Source organism: Copadichromis virginalis, linkage group LG9 (assembly GCF_057382275.1).
Source record: "Copadichromis virginalis isolate Kocher_CV1m ecotype Utaka linkage group LG9, C_Virginalis_male_GT1.1, whole genome shotgun sequence".
NCBI lineage: Eukaryota > Metazoa > Chordata > Actinopteri > Cichliformes > Cichlidae > Copadichromis > Copadichromis virginalis.
The window spans coordinates 13,812,127-13,824,617 of NC_140626.1; the positions used below are offsets into that span (position 1 = coordinate 13,812,127).

Below are 12,491 nucleotides of genomic sequence, written 5' to 3' on the forward strand. Positions count from 1 at the left end.
TGCTCAAGTGATGTCAGCCCTTTTTAACCATAGCCAGTGACTGGTCCTCTCAGCAGTGTTAGCTAGTTCTCTTATAGCCTGCCTGTTTTTCGCAGGTAAAATTAGTTTTGCATAAATGCATAAAAAGCAGAAATAAATGCCTGTCGTCTGATCCAAATCTCTCTAAGGAGTTTTGCTGTTGTGCTGGCAGCAAAGCCCCTGCACTCATCTTCCACCGGGCGTACATTGATCTTCTGATCTGTCCTCTGCTCAGCTGCCAAGTTTAGCTTTAACACCCCACTCACACAATGTACATTCTAAGATTTCGAACTGCAAATTTCCAGATTGTTTTATTTGATTTCATTTATATAATGTATATAACTCACTCACTTACTGCACATAATGTCCTTTTTCTATATATTCACTCACTGTATAATGTTCTCTCTGTTTTTGTGCACAGTCCTGGAGCATATCAGGTCACATTTCAATGTGTGTTGTACTTGTATAACTACGCATGTGACAAATAAACAATGTTGAATCTTGAATATATATATATATTTCGTTTTGCTACTCGGGCCCAATAATGTTCTTTGTGGGCTGCATGAACTTTTTAAAAGTCTACTCAGTGAGCATCATCTACTAAAACACTAGTGGAATGCAATAGGCAATGTGTGTGACTATTTGTGAGAGTCTGGTGGGCACTGAAACAACAGAAGAAAAAAAATTGCTCAATAATACCAAAGTTTATTTTTGTATTACCACATTGCACTTCACATAAACACATGATGCACAGAAAGAGATTCACAAATAAGACAAAAAAAAGGACAAATAAAACCTGAATGCCAATGATCAATTAAAAAACAATGAAGTCAACAGCATGAATAAAATACAGGTTTATGCCACAGGTTAGAGTAAAAATTAATCGACAAATGCAAAAAAGAAAGTTTTAAGACAGTCAGGCTGAGAAAGCGCTCTGGTTTGAATAATCCTTTAAAGGTGATGGAAATACTGGAAATACTGATGCAGCAGACAGACTTCACACCTTCTTCATTTTGGCAGTGACTACAGAGGAAAAACAGACAAGCAGCAGCTTCAGTTTTTTTCTGTAAATACTTTGCATTTATTTCTGTGTGTTTCTTTTTAGCACGACTTACGATCTTTGACCCACTGAGCGTCTGGATCAGCACAAAGTTGTTTCCTATCTTTTGTGTTAAAACTGGAAATAAAAGACAGAAAATTATAGAGATTGTATATGTTTGTATGTAGGACAACGTGTGCTGACTTACATTATAGCCTTCACACAGCTTCCGCTTGCAGCCTGCTCACGATATGTTTCCCCCACCACCTCAGCAGTCTTATTGCCTTTGGTGATGTCAACGCAGCATGGTGGTTTCGGTCCAGGATGACGATGACGAGTACCTGGGAGATAAAAGGTTAAAAAGAGATTTTTCTTACTAGGGAGAAGTATAATTAGAAGGAAAATAAAAGTTAGATCTAGTTTTAAAATATGAAGCTCCTTACATCACTAAACAGAAGATGACTTTTAAAATGTGACCTGAAATTATGTTACAGTGCACAGGCATTTTTTGTGCAAATCAATCATCAAGTTTAACAAATCAATGTTCTCAACACAATTTGGGGCCCTCGATTACTTTTTGGGCAATTCTGGCATTATGTTAATTAAGTGAAAGGTGAAAAATATTTTCTCGTAGCTGCAAGATATTATCTTATACTCTCTCTGTGTCTCTCTCATTTTCTGCTTTCATGCCTTATGCAATGAGTCACAATGTATGCACCCCTCCAAAAACCCACTGAAATGATGACTTTGCTAAAAACTAAAATGAAGCAGTGAGATGTAGTTACAGAGTGAATTTGTTTGAAGGAAACCACTGCACCAACTGTGCTACACTAATAAGTTGGCAGTTATGATAGTTTAAGTGTCAACATATGCCTGGCATGCAACGCAGCGTGAGACATAACCCCATAAGTGACAGAAAACAAAAGTAGAAAACATAAATAGTACAAACATTGTTAATGGTAAGCAGTATAGCGGGAATGGATATGGTGTGGCTGTCAATCAGTCCAGCAATCGAACACAAAAGTCAGGTGAATGTCGTGCTTATAAAATAAAAATCTCCAAGACTTCTTCTAAATGTCGATGTAAAGGACGCCTTTAAAATGCCATCACTGACTAATGAAACTTAGCCCAGAAAACAGCTTCCAGGGTGTCTGGAGCTTTGTGGGTAGAAGTCAAGTAAATGCTGGAAAACACATGTGCAATTATAGACTGAGCAGATACCAGAATATGACTGATGTAAAGGTTTGTGGTCTTTACACAGTGGTCCTGCCCAATAAAACACCAAAATGTCAGAAGTGAACCTTATTCGCAAACAGGCAGCAGCCATTGTTGGAAATATTCATTGCTGTGATCAAATGATCTATTTTATCTCTTTTTTTCCTCATTTTTCTTTATAAAAGTAAGAGCACAGTTACCTTCAGAGGAGTGGCAGCACACACACACCGAGAGCAGGAGGAGAGTGATGGAGAGGATCTTCACAGTCATTTTCACCGGCGGTCTGGCTCACTGATCAAGTTGAAACTATACGCTGACCAATGCTTGGTTATTTATTGGTAAGTGCAGGAACACATGCAGGCACAACTGATGAGGTGTGATTATAGGTCTGTGTATTTGTGTGCAGGGTGTGGCATATCACAAACAGCCTCACATACACGAAGTTCACAGATACTCAGATATGGTGTAGAGCCTGATGATTGATATCAACAGTCATGAGTAATGAATCTAAATCACCCACTGACTTTTGTTTGTCAGTGACTCATGATGCCCCTTAACAGTCTTGATACACATGGATGCTTATTTTTTCTTATAAATTCCCACGACTTAAACTTTTTCTTGTAATTTCACATAAATTGTTTAAGGTTTCTTGTTTGCATCAAGCTGTTTTACCACTGGAAACACAAAAGAACTCACTCTTAATGTTTATTTTATTTATGTTAACTTTTGGCAGATGATCAGATAAGTTTCACACTCTGCTCTGCAGGAAATGTGTGGCAGAAATGTGATCATGTCGACTGTCTTTATCTTCCAACACACACGCAAAGATCAACAGTTTCTAACACACACTGTAAAACCCAACAGTGCATCTTACTAAAAGAAGTAAGTTGTTCTTACTCAGTTCTGAAAAATAGTTAAAGTAACTTTCATGAAGTGTGTTAGGTAGATCCAAAAGTATACATATGATATAATAACTTTATTGTAATAAGTACACATTATGTTTTTGTAACGTTTTAAGTACTGTTGCTTTAAACTGTTTAAGTTGTGCTAATTCATTTGTATTAGTCATCATCCACAGCCCCGCCCCCAGTGTTTTGCCTGGACTTGTCGGCCATGAGACAGGATCCTCGTCAAGAGAGTGGAAAGTACAAGATAAAGTTATTTTTATGTTTTTTTGTCAATGCTTACTTCTAGCATACAAAACGTACATTTATCAGACTGCTTTGTTTTAGTTGTACTTTGTTGTAATTTATCAGACTACTTTGTTGTAGTAGCTCGTAACTTAGCTTGCCAGCACACAATTCCCGCCTAGCGCTGTATGGAGTCTGCCTTCACAATTTAAAAAATTAATGGTTGGTGGCTTGTTTCAATCAATAGTTGGTAAGTAGTCTGATTTTTGCAAACTGCATGCCACAAAACCTTTGGTAAAATCAGTGTTTACGCTTTTCTGACTCTGACCTTTATCAAGTTCAAATGTAGCCTACTTTTGACACAGTGAAAATAATAGAAAATTTATTTAGTGTTAATTTTAAGAGTTTAACGGACAAGTTCGCCTTCACAAATTTTGAATATGATGGTTAGTGGCATTTTAGTCGCGAAATAATTTACCTTTTCAAAGCTGCACTGCACCAAACCTAGGTGCAAGGGTTAGCCTATTGTGTACTTCACTTGTGTAAAATTGCTTTATTATTTTATAACGTATAGAGTAGTTGACCAACCTGAATTGAAAATGAACTGTAGTGCAAGAATAAATCTTACTGTTTTCCAAGCTTGTGTTATTCAGATTGACTGTTTTTAAGTGAAGTAAAAGTAAAAACTGTTCTGCTAGCTTTCTGTCCTCATGGCTTTTGTGTTATTACAGTCTGACGATTGAAGGAGCAGTAGCATGCCGAGAGATCATCCAGCACTGCACTAAAGACAACCAGTAAAGGTGATTTTAAAACGATTTGGTATCAAAATGTGGAATTGCAAGTTGTGTAGTTTGTCTAGTTTTTCTACTGCCATAAAAGTCATGTTGTTGAAGCATTATCGGCTCAACCATGGTCAGTACTCCACAATTTCACCCTTACCCTGTCTCTACAACACATGCATGTGTACATTTAATACATTTAATTCATTAAAGATACACATGTCAACAATGCACACTCCCACGCAAAGAAAAGACGGTTCTTATCCAGATTTGAATAATTATGGATTTTGTTGCTCTATGTGTAATTTTAAGCAGCCATTTATTGAAAGCCAAATGTTTATCCATCTGAGGGGGCATTTAAAACGAAAAGAAACTGTTCCATGTCCTTTCAAGAACTGCAATTTTAAAACCAATGTCTACTCAACCTTCAATGCCCACAAATGCAGAGACCACCAAAATTCAACAAGTTACGATGAAGGCATTGTGCAAAGTGTTATAAATGTAGAACAAAAAGATGACATGCAGCTTGATTCAATAGAGTCATCAGATGACAATCAAGTGGCATCCACCAGTGAAATCAGTGGAATTGAGGGTTTAGAAGAGCAGTTGCAATACAATCTGGCTGGATTTTTCTTGAAAATGCAGACCCTTCTCCATGTGTCCCAGAGAGCAACACAGGAGATTATTGAGCATATTGATCAGTTGTTTTTGTTATCACAACCTTTGGTTAGAAAATCAGTTGTAGATAAACTGAAAAAGCACAACTGTACATATACGGACAAACTGGTGGATGAGATTTGTCAGGCAGTTTCTGATAGTAATGTTTTACATAAATGTGTCACATCTGAAGGACCACTATCTACAGCAAAGAGGAGGAAATCATATTATGAAGAAAATTTTCCATATGTCAAACCTGTGGAGTATTTAATTGAATCGTCAAAGCACACTTATATGTATGTGCCTATTCTCACATCTTTGCAATTTTTGTTGAAAAAAAATGATGTGCTTGAAGAAATTAAACAAGCACCCACACAGATTCCTGGACATTTCATGTCATTTTGTGATGGATCCTACTACCAGGAAAATGTTCTACTGTCACAAGAGGGACAGAAATTGTCAATGATACTTTATGTGGATGATTTTGATCACAAACCCACTTGGTACCTCAAAGAAAATACATAAAGTCTTTGCAGTTTATTGGACACTGGAAAACTTTCCAGTTAAATCTTGTTCTGCTCTACACTGCACCCAGCTTGCTCTGCTGTGCAATTCCAATGATGTACGCCAGTTTGGGTGTAAGGAAATGCTGTCACCACTCTTAAATGATCTGAAAACTCTTGAAGAAGTAGGTGCCTACATTGAGACTCTTGGTGAATGTCTTAAAGGCACTGTCTACTCTGTTGTGGCAGACAACCTTCTGCCCATGGACTTGCTGGTTTCAATGAGAGTTTCAGGTCTACATATTTCTGTAGGTTTTGTCATGCCACCCAAACAGAAATGCAAACAGAAAATGCTGTTACAGGGAATTATGTAATGAGAACAAAAGATGCTCATGATAATTATTGTGCAAGAGCTTCAGAATGATGACATTAAGGAAAACTATGGTGTTAAAAACACCTGTGTTCCTTCTGACCATCTCTCTTTCTTTCATCCTGTCACAGGCTTCCCACCTGACTTCCTACACGACCTGTTTGAAGGTGTCATTTCAGTGGAGTTGGCACATTGTTTAAAGGTTTGATTTCTAAGAGATATTTTAACTTAGAAGACTTAAACAGAGCAATTCTGCACTTTCCATACCAACATTCTGACAAAGTTAATCGCCCTCATCCAATAACCTCAAATTTTGCCAGGTGAGGGACCATGGCCAGCACTCTTTCATGAGACACAGGTAAGTACAACTATGTATATAACATTTGCTGCTCATATAGTATGCTGTGTTTTGCTTATAATATTTTTGGAATTCTCTTCAGCTCTACTTTGAATTTCATCGGATCACCAATCAGAATCTGCCACATGTGTTTTATGCTGCGCTGGATGATTATGCTCCTCAGCTGACTGGACTTTACAAAAAGAGGAAAACTGGACGGGTCGGTGAAAGGATGGAGCAGCTTTTGTCGGCATATGGAAAACAGGTATTTAAAAGATACTAATTACTATTCTGCTTGCTTGGCAGTTGCCATTGTTATGTGTTTGTTTATATATATATATATATATATATATATATATATATATATATATTAGGGGTGCAACGATATTCGTATCGATATTGAACCGTTCGATACAGTGCTTTCGGTTCGGTACGCATATGTATCGAACAATACAACATTTGTAATTTATTTTATCAATTTTCCTTCTGACGATGCTGTCTGTGTTGAGCGCTCAGTGAATCTGCGTTCGACTACTCCGCCTAGGCTGCACTGTCGAGCGCAGATCCACTGAGCGCTCAACACAGACAGCATAGTCAGAAGGAAGAGCGCAGGGCAAGCTAGCGAGACAGAAGTTAAGCTCTACTTGCAACAGGCAAATTGAACGTCATTCAGATCTGGCGTTTGGAATTATTTTGGTTTTCATGTGACGTATGACCCTGAAGGTAAGCGAGTCATGGACTAAAGTAAAACAGTATGTTGGATGTGCCATGCAATGCTGAATTACATTGGTGTGAACTAGTGTGTTAGCGCAGTTAGCTCGTTAAGGTGTTGGCCGTCTAGCCCCATGCACGGGGCGATCGGCGGTAGCTCGTTAACGGAGATTTGCCTGTTGTGGCGTTAAGGTAATTTCAACGAGATTAACCTGAAAGCACTAGCGGGAACACAACGAATATGACTGCACATTTACGCCGACATCATCCTAGTGCAAAGACAAGTGGAAGCAGACAAAAAAAGCAAGCATGCTACTAACTTTAGCCGAGTCATTTAGACAGCTGTTAGCACATGATTCTCCTTATGCTGCTGAGAATATAGCCCAGAAGAAGCGGATAGTATAGCTTTTATTTTGGAAAGAGACATTTCTCTGTAATAAACTCTCTTTTCCAAAGATGAGTGATTCCTCAATCAGATACAGGGCTCGCAATATCGCTAGCCCGACGTCCCGGGGCTAGCGATTTTTCCAGTCGGGCTACCAAAATCTTTCTCTTCCCTGCCCGTCGGGCTATTGTAGGAAAAATATATGTCAATGCTTCTGCATTCTTTCAGAAATGTAGCTGGGTAATTATGTCATTGGCATCGGCGAGCCACTGTCAATATGTGACATATTGAAATCGCGTTTGAATTTGCGCTTGTTTTTTTGCTTTCACTTTGCAATCGCGCGAACTGTGTATAGAGAGCGACAGCACTGATCTGTGAGTGATGATAATTTGTGCACCAATTCCTCTGACATCGTCTTATTAATCGTTAGCTTACTATGCAAACATGACAAGTGAAATCTCCCGCAGCAAGCTTAAACATGTGAGAGGTTGATCGCGCAGAGAATCGCTGAGCTTATGTGAGTGAGTGTGTAAAAGCATTTCAGTTCTGCTGAGCCAAATAAGACAGGTCAGGGCGAAGAAGTGACAGCCAAAGAAAAGCTTACCACAAAACGGAGAAGTTATGACAAATCAGACTATAAGGCAAAAAGAAAGTGCAGCTTTATGGTTTCATGGACAAAAGAATTTCTGTGGCTGCAATATGACGAGGGCTGCACATAAGTGGTCCGCAGGTGCGCATTCGCTGTCAAAATAAAAAACACGCACAAGGGTTAAGGTTAAATTTAAAAACTGTACTTTTGAGTTAAAATATATATTTATAATTTTAATAAATGACAAATTAAAAATGCATGAACATTTTTTTGTATCGAAAAAATATCGAACCGTGACACCAAAGTATCGAACCGAACCGAACCGTGAATTTTGTGTATCGTTGCACCCCTAATATATATATATATATATATATATATATATAAGGACACAAACGACATCTATGCAACTAGAACAGCAGTTCTGGCCGGCCTACCAATGTACCTCAGAGATTTTCAAAACATGCAAGGTACTTTGGTATTACAATAATTTGCACATTTGAATTTAAAAAAGGTTGAAAGGAGTTTATAAGTCATCTGGACTTGGGTTGAAAGTTGAAGACGTGAAGTTGAATGACTTATAAACTTCTTTCATCCTTGATTTGACTACCTGGATGAATGAAAAATGAACCTTCACTGTCAACTTAAAACATGTTATGATATATAGAATTTGAAAAACTGAAGAAAGGTGCCTGAACATTTGTATTTATGCTTTTAACAGAGATATTACAGATGAATAATTGTGCACTCTGTATTATATCTTAGGGTGAAATTGAGTTCTATGAAGCTATAGAATTGCTCTGGTTGCTGATGTCGATGAAGAGGAGGTGCCTGGAGGAGTTCCTTTCTCACCACGCCAAGTGTTCATAGAACTTGAAGATCAGTTTGTTATGACTCATCACTCATGGACTGATGCCCTGGTGTCTTTGTTTGGGCTAATCTATGCTCTGCATCTGAGCTATCCTATGAAGTATACTGGCTTTTTTGAGTTCATTCAAGTAGTGTTGCTGAAGCTAGACGATGAGAGAAAGCAACTAAAACCAAAATTGCAGACACTAAAAAATGAGCTTGTGCAGATGATGTTTGTTTTTCACTGGTCACTATATTCGTGCTTTTTCAGTTATCTGTGAATGGCTTCAATAGTTTTATTTGTTCTGGGTAATTAGCTTTCTAAAAGGCAATGTGGAGAAAGCTAAGAATAAGGAGAAAATCCATATTTGACGTTTTGTTTGTGATTGAAAAAAATCTTCACATAGTGTGTAATCTTAAGCTTATTTCTAAAAACATATTTTAGTTACATGGAAATCTTTTGCGAGATAACTGATAATTAGTCAATATGTACAGTATACTTTCATGCTTTATTTTTTAATTGTGTGATGAGTGCCAGTTCACTCGAGGTCTGGGCAAAACTGTTGCGAAGCCACAAATACCTTTGAGAATACTTTTTGTTAGTGACATCCTTAGTTCAGCTGTTTTCTATAGTTGCATTGCTGTAGTGCATGTGATTTCATTATTATACTAAATGTTACTTAAAATTGTGATTGTTATGGCTCTAATTGCCTCTAGACTATTGTTTTTTTATGATGTACACCTATGTATCAGGTCTACATGACTAAATTTGTGTTTTGTACATTTAATCGATTTTCAAAATGCTACAAAAAACATTCAAAATTCCCTAAAAGTGCAAGTTTTAAAATGCCTAATTATTTGTTATTTGATAATGGCTTTAGCAGTCATAGGTTATGACTGAAAGTATGGTTGTATTCATTCTGTATTTTCTCTGCAGTTAAAGTTAATAAAAACTGAATGGAAAGAATAATAGCTTGGTTTTGTGTTAATAGTACTTGAACCATTTGGTGCAATCGGTTTCCCCAATTGGATTAAGTTGTTTAAATACAACTATTTAAGTTAATTTAACTTAATTTGAATATGAGCATGTAACACTTTAAATAAGTTTGAATAAATACAGCATCTTAGTACAAGAAATTTAATGGTTTAAGTTGAAACATACTAAATACAATGAGTAAATAAACATAATGCATTTGAGTTACATTATCATATTTGCTTTGGGTTCTTGGGACTCTAATAAAGTACTTAAATAACCCCAAACTGTTTAAGTTATAAAACTTGAATCAATTGGTGCAATCGGTTTCCCCAAATCATTTGCGTTAACTTAACTTGTCAGGTTTTACAGTGCAGACTAAATACATCACATGAAAAATGATTTGTGTATGCATTGCTAATTTCCCCCCTCATAGCCGCATTAGCTATCCCATTTCTTTTATTCAGACTTAAATATACATAAAGCATAAACTTTCCGACAGATGGCCTCATATTTGACTCTAAAATACTGTTCCTGTGGTTGCTGTGCTCTATTTGTGCTCACCTGCTGTGTTTAGTTTCAATAGATGTGATGCTGTGCATTATAGCTAAAAACTGTCTTGTCTGGTCTCATTGGTTCAAAGGACATAGTTCCAGAAGTGTTTATTGCAGAAAGTGAAGGTAGAAGGTCTCCCTTGAAAAAGAGGTTTTTAATCTCAATGGGATCTTCCTGGTTAAATACAGGTTAAAATAAAAAAATAAGTCCCCTCACCAAACCTCTGGTGAGGGTGACACAGTGACATTTAATGGGTAAGAATACCAAATCTATTGATTTCTTGGATTGTACAGATATGAGATCGCATGAAAGCACTGGGGTGTTGTATTCTGGCAGATTAAGATATGAGTGTATGAGTTATTTTGTGTGTCTCGTGGGCATGCTCAAACAAGAGCAGGAAAATATTTGTTCAATATTAATTAAGTTTATTTGCAAAGCATGTACAGTTCTGCAACAACTTCAACTTAAGAAATAATTTAAGAAATCCACTGAGCTTTGAGCCATTTCCAGCATTAGGTAGCAATTTAAAAAGACCAATGCAAGAGTCAAATGTAACATAAAGAATATAAGAAAACTCATAAGAAAGCCTTTTGAAATGATGAACAACATAATGAAAAACTATAGGGAGATCCTGGTTTAGCAGAAAGGCAGCATTGCTTCTCCACAGAATCTAATCTCTTTGTTTCACACCTTCGTCTTGCTCACAATCACTGGAGAGGAAAAAGAGTCAAAGAGGAATCTCAGTTTGTCTCTGCAAATACTACATACTCTGCGTGTGTGTGTGTGTGTGTGTGTGTGTGTGTGTGTGTGTGTGTGTGTGTGTGTGTCTTTCTGTGTTAGGTCTGCACTTGCAGACCCAACTGGTTCAGAGACTTATGCCCATGAACGAACTAAGACAGAGCTCGATCGGTTTCAACTTCCAAGAGGAGCCGGTCGGATCAGCCTCACCACCTCAGTGATCATATCGAGGTTGGTGACCTCAGCGCAGCACAGATGTTTCTTTCCAGGACCAGCTGGACCTGAGGCGTAAAGGGTTTAAAATTGATTAACCTTTTCTGAGAAAAGTCTGATTACAAGGAAAATCAAAGTTAAATCTAGATTCTAGACTTGATTAATATTCTCACTAAACCCCCTACCAGTTTAAAAGAGGAAACATACATGAAACTCCTTACATCACAAAAAAAGATCGCTTTTGAAACCATTTGACAGTGATCAGCCTTGTTTTGTGCCTCACTCTGTAACCATTTTACACTTTGAAAGAAAAACAAGTCGGTGTTTTCCAAATGTTTCCACCACAGAATCAGGAATATGTCACAAGGAACTTCACGTGTGCAGTAGGCAATGTGTCAAGGCTGAAGTAAAGAGCAAATAAAAGACATTTATGAGCATTAATAGAAACGTCCTCACAACAGACTGATTCAATATTTAGACCCAGTGGATAAATTAGCTCCAAGGTGTGCCCACCACTATATTGAGGTTCAGATTCTCCTAGAATATTCTTGAAGATTAGGAAAGTCCACTAAACTCATCCGAGTGGTTTATAAATTAAAATTGTATTCTTATCCAGTCTAATTCATGCTCCTCAAAGTCTATTGATTTATTGGATTGTGAACATTAGAGTTCAGACGGTTTCAGGGCTGTTGGGCATTCGTAGAGAACAAAATATTTGTTCTCTACGAATGAAATTTAATGTTTAATATTTGTCACAGAGAGCATTGCACAGTGCTTTACATGATACACAATTCTCCCCAAAATAGATCCACTTGCAGGATTGTTGTTGGTTGGTGCTGTGTGTCTGTTCTGCTCCTGCTGTCCTCTATATATCACAATGAGTACCACCTCATAAAATATATGGCTCTTGAAGTTAGAGCTGGGCGATAGAACGATAACGATATGTATCGCGATATAACTTTTACTCGATAGAGAAATTAAACTATCGCGATAGACCTCGCCGCTCTTGTCCTCTTAAAAAAAAAAAAGTCAGCCAATCCAAATTAAGTAGCGCAGAGCCGAACCAATCACAGCCGCAGCGTCACGTCACGTGACTTGTTACGTACAGCACAAGTGCCAAGCCGCACATGTGTATTTGTTTGGGAAGCAGCCAGCGACCGTACCGCCCGGGTAATGGAGGAAATGAGTGTGCCGACTAGAAAAATCAACCGAGCGTGACCGAAGAGAAAACAGATGATGGTTCCAATGCCGGAGAGATTGTCGAACGGAAGAGCCATAGAAGTTCCATAGTGTTAAGGTATTTCGGCTATTTCAAGTCTGACAAAAAACAGAGTAGCGTGCACTGTAAATTGTGCCGAAAGCAAGTCTGGAAATACAATAAACTGGTGCATGCGTCACACTGTGCGCCACGTTATTGTTTCGGTGAAATGAAT

General features: G+C 37.7%; 1 protein-coding gene and 1 long non-coding RNA gene across 4 annotated transcripts; one reads left to right on the forward strand and one right to left on the reverse strand.

Annotated features, from left to right (window-relative positions):
* Positions 1-709: 709 nt before the first annotated feature.
* On the reverse strand, positions 710-2,637 carry LOC146701565 (eotaxin-like). Its single transcript, XM_085467871.1, has 4 exons — positions 2,473-2,637; positions 1,266-1,398; positions 1,134-1,195; positions 710-1,041 (listed from the first exon to the last, which is right to left on the reverse strand). Exons 1-4 carry the CDS (start codon positions 2,540-2,542, stop codon positions 1,016-1,018), a joined length of 291 nt encoding a protein of 96 aa, XP_085323997.1. The 5' UTR covers positions 2,543-2,637; the 3' UTR covers positions 710-1,015.
* Positions 2,638-3,210: 573 nt separating this feature from the next.
* On the forward strand, positions 3,211-6,308 carry LOC146701566 (uncharacterized). 3 transcript variants are annotated; one of them, XR_014922201.1, is made up of 5 exons: positions 3,211-3,417; positions 4,134-4,202; positions 5,843-5,913; positions 6,032-6,069; positions 6,152-6,308. It is a non-coding gene; the product is annotated as an uncharacterized LOC146701566 (long non-coding RNA). The 3 variants fall into 3 exon arrangements; XR_014922200.1 differs by lacking the exon at positions 3,211-3,417 and adding an exon at positions 3,424-3,652; XR_014922199.1 differs by lacking the exon at positions 3,211-3,417 and having other exon boundaries at positions 3,920-4,202.
* Positions 6,309-12,491: the final 6,183 nt, after the last annotated feature.

Bases quoted from the DNA above. Each gene is read 5' to 3' on its own strand.
- LOC146701565 (XM_085467871.1), bottom strand. From the start codon at position 2,542: ATGACTGTGAAGATCCTCTCCATCACTCTCCTCCTGCTCTCGGTGTGT. The intron at 1,399-2,472 runs GTAACTGTGCTC...TTTATCTCCCAG, and splicing joins GTGCTGCCACTCCTCTGAAG to GTACTCGTCATCGTCATCCT. The intron at 1,042-1,133 runs GTAAGTCGTGCT...TTTCCTCTGTAG, and splicing joins CGCTCAGTGGGTCAAAGATC to TCACTGCCAAAATGAAGAAG.